Below are 13,156 nucleotides of genomic sequence, written 5' to 3'. Positions count from 1 at the left end.
GGAACCAACTATTCGTGTTCCTGCTGCACCTCCAGAAGAAGAAGTGAGTGTAACGTTTTATTAACCTTTATATTAATCTTTATATTAATCTTTGCAAATCGCTTGCTGCACGCTTCACGATGAATGCGGCTGTTTACACTCAGGGTACATTACGACATGTTTTCTATGTACGACGTTCTCAATATAATTCATAATCCCACGTTTATAATGAACAACACATTATGGTTATTGTGTTATTATTACAAACGGTGTACGCACAGAATAGAGTGGCGGGGTGAGCAAAGCTCATTATCATTTAAAGACACAACAGAGCTGTTTTTGACCAGGTAAAATGAGTGTTTTCTTACAATACTAATGAGAATTTTTAATTAAAGTATATCACAAACTAATAAAATAACTAAAATAATTTAGACCCTAAAGAATCATATTAGCTTGTACAAAAATGGCATTATATGACCCCTTTAAATGTGGACTACAGATGATGTTTTGGGTAAAAAGAATTACAAATAACAAAAGTTGAAATGTTAATGTGTGAATGTTAAACTACTGGAGCTGCTGCAGAATCATTTCATTTTCCACAAGATGATCTGTTGCTGGAGATTCAGCGGCTGTGACGCCTTCCTATTTTGATTCTGATATTTCCTCTGTGTGCCCATCAGTCTCCAGGGCTCCTCCTTCCTTCACATCTGCAGAGGATGAGATTGCGCCTACAGTTCTTCCTGCATTTCCTTTTTTCCCCATTCCCTTTGCGTTCGCTTGCCCTAATTTTTTTTTTTTCTCATTCTTGAAGCTGTCTCTGTAGGTGGTGGCCATTTCAGTTTCCTCTGCCGCCCTTTTTGGTGTAAAATGTGTGAAAGGCAACTAAGAATAACTATCTCATATTGCTAAAAGCATTAATTAAATTTACTGAAATATTTAATAAACATGCAAGGGTTGGGGAATATACAGCATTGGTCAAAAGTTTGGAAACATTAAGATTGTTTTTATGTTTTTTAATGAACTTATGCTCACCAAGGCTGTATTTATTTGATCAGAAATACAGTAAAAACAGTAATATTATCAAATATTATTACAATATAAAATAACTCTTCTCTGTTTTAATATAATTTAAAATGTAAATTATTTCTATGATGCTATGATTCTAAAGCTACTCCTCCAGGCTTCAATCTCACATGATACTTCAGAAATCATTGTAAAAGGCTGCTTTTGTTCTCAATTATAATCAATTATTATTGGTGCTCAATTATTAATAATGGTTCTTGGTTGTAAATGTTGAAAACCTTGTTTTGCTGTCTAATATTTTTGTGGAAACTGTGATACATTTTTGTATGTCTCACATATTTTAGCTTCTAATTACATCCTTTAAATAATGACCATTGACTTCCTCACAGATATTTAACTTAAAAAAAAATATATATATATATATATATATATATATATATATATATATATATATATATATATATATATATATATATATTAACCTGCTTGTAACTGACCATGCTGACTTTCCTGACCATGTCATGTTTATTGTGTATATTATTTGCCCTGGATATATTTTCAATGGCTGCATGATTGGTCTTGAGGTTTATGAGGAAGCTTCAGATGTGTCCAACTTTAGTCAATCAGACCAAATATTTTCATTCTCTGATCACATTCTGATTGCTAAATAGTCCACATGAATCATTTTATCCGACACAGATTTGTTAGCAGCTGGTCTGTCTTGGGACAAGGAATAATGGATGGAAGCTCCTGCTGTTTAAGGAGGAAATGTGTTGTGCAGTTTAATCGTCCTGAAATAATGGGACAGACCTGTGAATGATAATAGGCAGATATGGATAACTGAAAACTGTTGAGAATTTTTTTCAATCAGAATGATTAACATTTTAATGTACTTAACAATTGTCTTTATATATTTTTTCCAACCTAATCTCATGAGTAAACGTTATTATATTATTTTACGAGGTGGCGATTTCATATACATTTTTATAATGGCATTCATCTGAAAACTATGCTATAAATGTATTGTATGAAAATATACCACTTAGATCATACAAATTCATACGAATTATTGCCACCAATTCACCAATACATATAATAGTTTTGAGTTGGCCTGAAAGTATCATTTTAATTCCTGAAGTATAAAGATTAAACTAATCACTGTGAAGGTAATATCAGGGTTATGTCTATGTTTATGTCTGTTTAGTGTCATAGGGTTTTGGTTTCGGTTTCATTGCTCCACTTTTTCCTGTATTCCTTGGTCATTATTTTCTGATTAATCCTGCACATGTTTTTGTTCTGGTTAATTAACTCTCCCTGTGTATTTAAGCCCTTAGTTCTTTGTCCGGTACTGTTTATGCTTTGACATGTTTGACATGTCAATCTGTCCGAGGTAGACCAAGGGGCTGTTTATACAGGATATGTTTCTTCTGCAATATTTTATAATTGTTCAGTTGTTGGTCTGTGGACACATGCACATGGATGTCTATGTCCAGACCATATCTCATATCTCAATTATGTCCATTTATCCACATGTTTAGTTTGGCATCACACATCGCCACTTCTGGGTCCAAACAATCTATCAGATCCCAAAAGCAAACAACAAATAGTGCTAAAATATGCTTGCGGTGTGCTTTAGTGCAACTAAAACAAATCATGATCCTGACCTTTATCTCCATATCAAAATCTAAATTGGTCACACAGTTATTCATCTTTTCTGAATTGTTAAAATATTGGTGTCCAGGGCGCCGTGAGCCTAGACACTGTAATGCACACTGTGAGTTTTTAAAAGCTTAGCTTAAAGGTGTGCTATGAATGAACAGTGCTCATAAACAGCTGTTGAGAAAATGGGAGGCCTGGATCTGGAAACAGTATTCGATATGTCACAACAAGTGGATTGAACCATATTTCATTTGTCTTCTGACAGATGGATCACAGAGGAGTGGGAACATTGTACTAAAACCTGTGGGAGCTTGGGATACCAAATCCGCACTGTGCGCTGTGTCCAGTTCCTTCACGAAGGCACTAACCGCTCCATCCACAGCAAATACTGCAGTGGGGAAAAGCCTGAGATCAGGAGAGCATGCAACAGAATACCCTGCCCATCCCAATGGAGGACCGGGGTCTGGTCAGAGGTACATTTTTCTTAGGTCACATGATGTTTTGAGGCTATCAATACAAAAGCACTAGTTGTCGAGGTTTTTGAAAGGAACCAATCTTCTCACTTCCCCAAAATGCTCAATTATATTTTGCAAAGCTCAGCAGAAAGAAATACTATGTAAATGTGTAAAAGAAATACTAAATAACTGGTAGTGTCCAAGTGAGGCCTGACATTTCCATAGAATTTTATGTCAATAATGATTTAAAAAGTCAACCATAGAGAATGTTTCATGACAGTGACCTTATTACCCAGCTGTGTCAGAAAGCTAAAATCCGGACTTTGAGTGTTTAAATTGCCAAGAAGTCTTTTGATGATTGTAAATATTGTACAGAGATATCAAGCTTGAGCTAGTACACTGTCAAGGTGTAATCCTCTAGTGAACCAGCCTATGTGGTATTGATTTTGACCCCAAGCAAAAGGATTAACACCAAGCTCTGTCAATGAATATTGTTGATAAGTCATTGAATAGGCTGACCAAGCTGGACATAAAGGCAATATGCTGTGCGATAAGGGCAAGCGCCTTTTTTTTTTTTTTTTTTTTTTTCTAATCAGCTGTGACTGCAAATGTTTTCTGTTTGTCTTTGATTCAGTTGGATTTTTTTCACACTACGCTTAACTTTGGCGTTCTAAAAACTGCCCGAGTAAGGTAACATTTTACACTTGTAACTTAGAAGCAGGTTTGGCATCACTTTTTTTAAACTTGTACAGTGTGAAACAATGTGGTGCTTCATTTTCAGGTGTCTTGGCCAGAAACGCTGTATGCTGTATTTAAATCAAACATAGCGTCAGTTCTGGCTGGTCACGTTAGTCAAGCTTGCATCAGCTGAATCTCAGCTGATCCATGTCTACCTATAGGAATATGACACCTATCACTGTATTCATAAATAAGCTCCTTTATTATTATAAGCAGCTAACGCGTTTCTCATGAGCTAAAATCCCTCCTCCATCCCCTGCTCCTCCTCTCATCCAGTCAGGATTTGGCATTCTGATTCCCCCTTGAATGAGACTAAATTCTCAAATTATGTTGTACAATTTTTTTTTTTATTAATGATATCTGCAATACATCCATTTTGGTTCTGTTCTGTTTACCCTAAGGGGGGTTATTGCTGCTCTCCTTGCTGATTTTCACCTATAAAGTCCGAAAAGTACATTCAGGATAAACTTGATAGTACAGTCTGCAATATATAACATGAGGATGCGTAATGCTAGAGCCTTTACGTAAACAAATTGTATTCACAATCATCCAATCAGTAACACTGACACAGCGAATATGTAAATAAGGACTGTTACCCAGGGTTTAGGAATCTATAGTGTGAAACGTTATTTTATGAATGCTAAGTATTAACTGTTAACCTCAGGTAAATTATGAGCAATGTGAAACATAAAGATAACAAAGGATTTCTTTTTCCCAGGCTTTAAAACGACTCAGGATTAACTATTTCAAGTGTGAAAAGTCCTATGTGAACAGATAAAATTGCATTGTGCTTGTTTAGGACAGTGTTAGATGTTTGAAACCATGTGTATTTTTCTGTGGTTACCATCATCCTCCTTATCTCTCAGTGCTCAGTGTCCTGTGGGGAGGGTGTGGCGCGACGCCTGGTCACATGTCGCATTGGAGATCAATGCACCGGTGAGAAGCCTGAGTCACACAGACCCTGCAGGCCAGGACCCTGTCATGGTAAGATGACACAGACACATCATTACAAATTCTGCAACCCAAAGCAGGAAATTGGTTTCAACAGGAAACGCTTCAGCACAGGGATGAAAATTTGCGATTTATGGGGTCGATTTTATGGGGTCTTGAATGGCTGAACTGTTCATGTTGTTCTTTCAACAAAAGAAAGCATATTGAAAGAGAACAGAAAATATTGCACAACGAACAAATTCATCTGCATTGATGACATTATTCATGGTGCCCTTAACCACATTGAATTTCCCGGAATGCTTTTGTGGTTTATGAACTTCTCAACTGCTCTCTGGTGAAGCTTGTTTACCTCATCTCACTTGTCTGTTGAGAGCTTTTATTTAGACAAGCATTTTACGTGCGAGAAAGCTTTTAATTAGGCCACGCAATGTCTTCAAGCTTAAACTGAACATGAGGTTTTGGCAACGTTTTGTTAAATAATTTACTCTTTTTTTTTTTTTGCATTTCTCCCAATACCCAGTCTTTTTCTTTTTCACACCCCATGAGTTTGAAATTGTACATTTATCTTTGTGTTTTATGCAACATGATTGTATGTTGTACTGCACAGAAAATCACAGTTTTTTAAAAAAACATAAAAGCTTGACTTTGTTCAAGAGAACTGCTCTCAGTATGTTTCCTCCAATCTTTTATGAGTAACACTCAGCTGGTCAGCATTATTTGTTAGAACACAGTGTGTCTTGATTACATGGATACGAGGTAAAAATCCAAAATAAATTTCAGCACACATTACTGTGAATAGCACTTTCTTTATGTATCCGCTTGCATGACGCTCCCCGTAATTCCTGTTGAATGGCTTAAGCCGCACCTGGATGACATCCATCTCAGTGGAAGGTTAATAAAACACCTACCCTTTACAACACTTGCGACACACTGCTTACCTTTTCAGCTTCATATAAAGCGGGACTCCTTAGGGAGCTGGAGGCATTTTCTTTTCATCTGTGAAACAGCCAGTTGGTGGTTAGTTACAATGACAAATTGTCCATAATCCAACTTCAGAAACTGGAATGGCTCTTTTATGACTTTTATTAATTAAAAGACCTCATGGCCTTTTTACTGAGGACCATTTTTTGTGTGCTTTTGCTTTTGTATTGAATAGGACAGTGAGAGGAGGTAGGAACAATACAGTAAAGCTGAGGGGATCAGAAAATGACACAAATCCGAGTCACCCACACATAAGCGTCAATTAAAATGCATATGACTTGCCAGGCCACATCACTGGCAGACCTCTGAGTTTGATATTGGCTTGGCAGACCTCTGAGTTTGATATTGGCTTCAGAATTACATAATCAACAGTTACATCACTAATTTTCAAGACTAAATGGATAGTTCACCCAAAAAAATTACATTCTGTCATCATTCATGATGCCCGTCAGCGTTTTTTTTTTTTTTTTTTTTTTTTTTTTTGCCAGCCAATAACAATTTTTTTTTTACATTTTCACAAAAGTTTCATGGCCTCCAGAATATTTTGTTGTATGAATATCGAATATCAAAAGAAAGAACATAGCCTCTAATTTTAAACAACAACAACAAAAATTCTAGCATAATTTATTTTTATTTATTCTTATCAACACTTGAATGTGGTTAAGTTTCATAAAAAAAAAAAAAACATTTTGAGCAAAAATGCATTTTTGCCAAAGACTACATCCAGATCGTATTCAGAATGATGATTGGATCAAAATTGGATTAGATCACGCGCGTCCATCAACAACTCCAGGGCTTGCACAGTCCTATAGCTCGTCCTAGGTCGACATTTTATTTGGTAACATTAGGCAGTATTGATTTATATGCTGTTTAATGTCGATGATCGCTTTACTTTACAATATGCATAAGTGACCCAGCAAAAAGTCACAATGAGCAAAAAAAAAAAACATTTTTCACATTCTCTCTACATTATCATAAAAAAAAAAAAAAAAATTAAAATGCTGTATGATTTGTTGGAATGAGACAAAAATTACAGAGCTACACCTATTTACATTTTGATAGTCAAAAAGTCAATTTTGTGAAAAGAAAACAATCACCTAGCAACCATGCATTCAAATCCCACAATACCACCAAATTTGGCACACACCAGGGTCAAAACCCTTATCTATAGGACAACTATATATTCAACTTTTCCATGATACCACAATTGTTTGATTAACATTGAGACAGACAGCCTATATATTAAGACCTACTGTAATGCACGGATCTAAAATGATGTTACACATCAGATGTTTTTTCCCCAACAGTTAACCAAACGTTAATTTAAAACATAACAGATAATGTCTGCGTGAATACTCGCCAAGACAGATATTTTTAAATACTGTAATTCTGTGTACACATTTATATCGGGATCATGTGCTGTCTGAGAGGCATCTTTGTGCGCACGCTTCGGATCTGTCAGTTAGCGCGAGTAATATCATTTTGTTTACATTAGCGTGAGTTTGAAAATCACTTTTCATTGCTTCAGACTCATGCTATCGAGAATTCGCTATGAATATTCACAAAATTGGAATGCTGATTACAACATTACAACGATACCAAACTTGGGGAGGCGGCAGTCGTTGAGAAGCGAGCAGAGAAAAATGGCATTTTTCATGATTTAGGAAGCTTAAGGCTTAATGAACTCATTTTTGTGAAAACCTCAAAATCATAACATGCATAACATATTTCACTTTTAAAAGAGTTAATCACCCTCATGCCGTAACAAACCTGTATGAATTTATTTCTTCTTTGGAACACATCTGATGACAGTTTAATACAATGCAACAAATTAGGACTTTTTAAGTTTCAAAAAGGATGCAAAAGCACCATTTTGTGATTTGAACACACTGTTCGATTCATGCAACATTTTGTGAAATGACTCAACTGATTTATTGAAAAGATCCAACTCAAAGGATTAATTCACTCACGAAGATCTCATGAAAGAGATCTAAGTGATTTTTAAGATTATAAGTAATTTTTAATTTCAGTCTGAAAATCATACACTTAACTATTGTTTGGTTTAAGAAGATTTTATGAAATAAGTGAACAAGTGGTATTCACTTTTTTTGTATATTTTTATTATTCACTTTTTTATTTTTAGAACATGACAACCTCAGTATCCGCTTGTTAAGTTTCGATATGTTTGAAACACTTTGATACTGTTTCTGGGTCAACTCTGTTTCAAGTGAGAATGCAATCTCAGCAGCTGTTTATGAGCACTATTCATTCATATCATAATTTTAAAAAATACTTAGTCTCTAGGCTCATGGCATCCCAGACACCAATATTTTAACGATTCATAAAGGATGAATCATTGTTTGGCCAACTGAGATTTTGGTGGAGATAAAAGTTAGGATCATGATTTTTCAGTAGCAATACAGCATACTGGGATTGTATATTCATTTTTGGACACGGAAACTGGGATGTGCAACATCAGACTTGACAAAAAAAATGACCAGGATACTGGTTGAAAAAAAAACTTAATGCGAAAACAAAACAAAAGGCAGAAAGTCATACTAATTTGTCATACTTATGTGAAACACAAAAGGCAGAAGGCTACTGGTTTGGAATGGCTTGAGGGTCAGTAAATCATGACAACATTTTCCTTTTTGGGTAAACTTTTGGGTGAACTCCCATTGTGGTCAAAGCTATGAATTGGGTGAAATACTGACATAATTCTGCATGGGCAGCACATTTTACTGTACTTTATGTAAAGAGATTGTTCCTGCTGTACTGGGTAATATTGATGATATAAAAAAACTGAAATGTGAAAATCTTCTGTGAGAAACTGCTTAAAGCAGCACCGAATAAAAGCCTTCTGCTTCTCTGACAGATGAGCCATGCGGAGGAGACAAGTCTATATTCTGTCAGATGGAGGTTCTGGCTCGTTATTGCTCGATACCAGGTTACAACAAGCTCTGCTGTGAATCTTGCAGTAAGCGAAGTGGCACTTTTTCTCCTCTTCTGCACGAAGCTGCTGAGACGGACGAGGAACTTCGCTTTGGTTCAGCCTCTCAATTTCTGGAGACACTTTCAGCCTCAGCCATTAATGGAACACTGAAAGGCCTTCAGCAGCATCAGCGGGGATCCCCGTCACAAGGCCAATTTGCCAAGAAGGCCGCCACTCCCCCGCCTCGCAAACCCAATACCGAGAACAGCAAGACTCAAAAGCGCCTCAAACCTGGCGCGAGAAATCTGCCTGCAATGACGATCCATAGCTCGTGGAACGAGAACGCCGCTAAAGATGCACCATGGCTGCTGGAAAGTTTCCAAGAGACTCAGTGGCCAACAGCATCATCCGAGGTGGAGAGATGAAGGCTAGTTTGTCTCTTTTTTTTCCTCTGGACTCGCTCTCTCTCTCTCTTTTATTTGTTTGTTGTAGATATAGATCTTTAACATTCATCATTCCCTTCAGATCATCCTTAAGATATTTGAAAGCAAGAGAGAGTAAAGTGCTGGTTCACTTTCAATGTTCTCAATTCCCTCGCCAGCAGTATTTGTTTTTAGAACACACTTGTCAATCACACACTGTTGTGAAGGGGAATGTGCCAAAGACTTTTTTATGATGATCCTCTCAGCAGCCTGGTCTATGGAGGTTTGGTTCGCATACATGAAGAGACTCTTCACAATCTATACAGTTTTATTTTGAACGGCTCCAAACTTGTTTGACCAATTAATATTTATGAACATTCCTGTAAATACTGTATATGGAAAATGTCAGTATTATTTAAAAAAATAATAATAATACAAGCTGAGGATTTTTAAGACCATTATCGGTGCTTTTAATGTTAAGAACACTTAAATAATATTTTAGGAAATGTGCTTTCAGTCATGATTTAAGCACTGAGGAATATGTATTCCAAAACGGTGTGAGCCAAAGGAAAAACATCAGTGAAAAAGCATTAAAATTGCCATAAAATATCAACTTTTGGTTCCAAAAGCATTTCTGTCACTCATGAATCAGCCTCTCAGCAAGTCATCGATCAAATGAAATTCTCATCAAATAAAAACGTTGTTTTCCTCCTAAAGAATTTATTTTCCGCTAAGATGTTGAGGCTTCTCTTTGACACATGCCTCTTAGATTTTTCTCCTATTGTGTCTTAGTATGTATTCACCTTTTCAGTCAGAATTTTTTTTAGCCAATGACAAAACTGAGTGTGAACGTCATCAAGCAGCTGATATACAGTAGGAGACCCATCATATATGTTGTGAAATGAATTGGATGTTTCAGGTGGGATTTTGAAGAAGTAAAGCTGGACTTTCTGGAGATCTTATACTGCACACGATATCTCTTGTCTGAGGAGAGGAAAGCTATTTATTTTTTTATAATCGAGGGTTAAATCTCAACCACAATGCATCTGACTGCAATACCAAGGAGACCAGTTAATCTATCAGTGGAGTTCAGCTGTTCATAACCATACACACACTTTCACCTGTGTGCCACTGTTAAGCTATTGTATATACCATTGAGAACTTTAGAGTATTTATTGAGATTCAAAGTTCAATATCATGTCTTAAGTGTTACTCATTATCTGTTACTTCAGAAAAAAACACAAGCTCCCCTTGAGTTGTAAGAGTTGCTCACTAAAGTAAATGCAGTAACAAAAGTAGACAAATGAATAGCCTTTTTTGTTGTTGTTTTAACTGGCATTTTAGATATAAGACACATGCTCAGTTTTTGAGATGTTATAATAAGGGAAAGCTGTTTCACAGCCATTTTAGAATAGAAATAATGTAGAGAAAATCCTAAACAAAACTGTCATTTACAGTGATTCATTGTCCTTCACCCAAAAATTCCCCTGTCCTACACGAAACTGTTTTTACAGTTAATCGTAGTTTTAATTCGTAGCTTTAATAAATAAAAAAAAGCAAACTTATTGTGGATTTTGATCCTCTAGAATAGACAATAGGTGCAGTTGCATAAAGATAGTATCAGTTGTCTTTGAACTTCATTCAACCGATGAAAGCTGAGGTGAATGTGTGCATCACAAAAAAATAGTGTTCACTTTCTGCTAATAAAGAATTGGTTTCTGATAAAATTGACTAGCTTTCAGAAACACAAAAGAATGTGATATAGTTTAAGCTAAATTGACAATCCCTAAGCCACAGACAGACACCCAACACAAAATGATAAATCATGTTTATCCTCACAATTCTATGTCCATTTAGGTATTAATTATTGTTCTGGCTTACAAAGACACTTTCAGTTGCTTGCAGTCATTTATTTTTGTTTTAATTTGTACTTTTGTTAGTTGTAATGGAAGTGTACACTACTGAGGCTGTTTTTGTAACGGGGAGCACATAGAAATAAAGAAAGTAATAAACACCACGCTGTCTCTTGAGAGTACTTTTTAGGTTTGCTTTAATGTTTTATTAAATGTGAACTCACATTTTCCCTTTTCCTCTACTAAGCCCTTACAAGACTCATTACAGTGAAAATATGTGATTATAATTCTAAACAAATTAAAAGGACTAAAATCTGTTTGCGAAAATAGCAACAGCTAATCACAGTATTCAACATTTAATGAATATACTCAATTTATTATATGAAGCCTGATATCAAATGTATGCTGGGATATGTGTCCTGGAGCACTGAGGCTTTAAGTCTGTCTATTTTTAGTTTGCACCCTTGTTCTTTTCATAAAACTGAATTAAATGCAAAGAAAATCCTTTTTTTTCACAAAGGATGTCCATACAGACTTATCTATGGAAGTCAATTATTTCACAGGCAAACATTTTATTGCAACATTAAATTGCTTAAGAGCGCTACCCTGGTGCTGCACATGGTATTCAAGTATAACCTATGATCTCAATTCATTTTCCAGCTCCACAGACTACCTTCAGGCTCAAAATTGCTATATTGTGGGAGGCTTTAATTTCAAAGACCGATTCAGATTAATGAGCCACAATTACATTTAATGTCATGTCAATTTTATGTAAAAGGACATTCTAAATAAAATACAGTTCAGCGTGCGATTTTTTTTTTTTTTTTTTTTAAAGCAACGCTAAAGGGACAATTCACACAAAAATTACATTACTTTCCCTCATGACATTCCCAACCCATAAGACTTGGAAATTAATAGAAATTCTGATTCTGTCTAACACTGTAAAAAATTTCTAACCTCCCTAATATAACTCAAAATTTTCTAGTGACTGATAACATCTACATTTTTCAATTGGCCCAAGTGAAATTCTGTAAATTTAATTTTATAATTTACAGAATTTCACTTGGGCCAATTGAAAAATTTAGATGTTATCAGTCACTAGAAAATTTTGAGTTATATTAGGGAGGTTAGAATTTTTTTACAGTGAATGAAATATGAAGTAAATGTGTGAAAATTGCAATATTTCTCCAAATGTGCACACTTTTGGACTCAATGGCCAATGAATGTCATTAAGCAAAGCCCTGTGAATGCAAATAAACTGGAGAAGATGTGATTGAATTTGGATGTCTTGTTACTTTGTTTGGTCAGAAGAGGACTGGTCTCCCGACTGAGCCTGTTTAGTTTTTTTTCCATTCTGTCACCTGATGAAGTTTGGGCTCCTTGCCACTGTCGCCTCTGGCTTGCTTAGTTGGGGACACTTAATATTCAACAATATTATTAATTTGACTGCACTGACACTATTGGATGAGAACTGAACTGAGCTGGATGATGACATCACTGTTTTCTGCAGAGCCGCTTTACAGCCAAACTTTGCGTCATTGAATTGTTATTTTCCTGCTATCACTGTAAAGCTGCTTTGAAACAATCTGTATTGTATAAAGCGCTATAAAAATAAAGGTGACTTGACTTCATTACAGCAACTTGCTCTTGCTCTTGCTCCTACCAGTATACCAGACCGTAGCAGTTTGGCTGATACTCAACCTCCCTAAATATTTATATTTCATCTTTATTTGATTCATTAGTGCTAAAATGTTTATTTATTTATTTATTTATTTCTATCTGTGTTGGTAGGCAAAAAAGAGAGCAAGAAATATGAACTTTTCCCATTTAATGAATGCTGGACCATCCCAGAAAGAATGGAGTGTAGTATGACTCAACCATTTAAAGGCCCACTGAAGTACTTTGAAACGCGCAGTATTATTCAACGTGTTGACATAATTTCCGCAGAAATAGAAAGACATGGCAGGACATATCAAACTAGCCAATAGCATTTAGTTTACGCCTATATCACAGCTCGGCCAAACCAATTGAGCTCTGTAAAGCCGCAGTTTCCTCCTAATCTCTAACCATTTATCCTCCTAATCTCCTCCATTTCGCTTTAAAATATAGCATTCTGTGCAGAACTCAAATGTGTCCGATATGTTTTGTGGTCTGCGCCGACTC

General features: G+C 35.8%; 1 protein-coding gene across 1 annotated transcript in view; it reads left to right on the top strand.

The window, feature by feature from the left end:
* The window catches only part of adamts3 (ADAM metallopeptidase with thrombospondin type 1 motif, 3), a 139,440-nt gene extending 129,688 nt beyond the window's left edge, over positions 1-9,752 (top strand). The window contains exons 20-22 of the mRNA XM_084415226.1: positions 2,927-3,134; positions 4,721-4,838; positions 8,662-9,752. Coding sequence (XP_084271352.1) covers positions 2,927-3,134; positions 4,721-4,838; positions 8,662-9,143 — 808 coding nt within the window. The 3' untranslated portion in view covers positions 9,144-9,752. The remainder of the gene's footprint in view (positions 1-2,926; positions 3,135-4,720; positions 4,839-8,661) is intronic.
* Positions 9,753-13,156: the final 3,404 nt, after the last annotated feature.

This window comes from Rutilus rutilus (assembly GCF_951802725.1).
Source record: "Rutilus rutilus genome assembly, chromosome: 7".
Taxonomy (NCBI): Eukaryota; Metazoa; Chordata; class Actinopteri; order Cypriniformes; family Leuciscidae; genus Rutilus; species Rutilus rutilus.
This window is presented reverse-complemented; position numbering and strand designations above follow the sequence as displayed.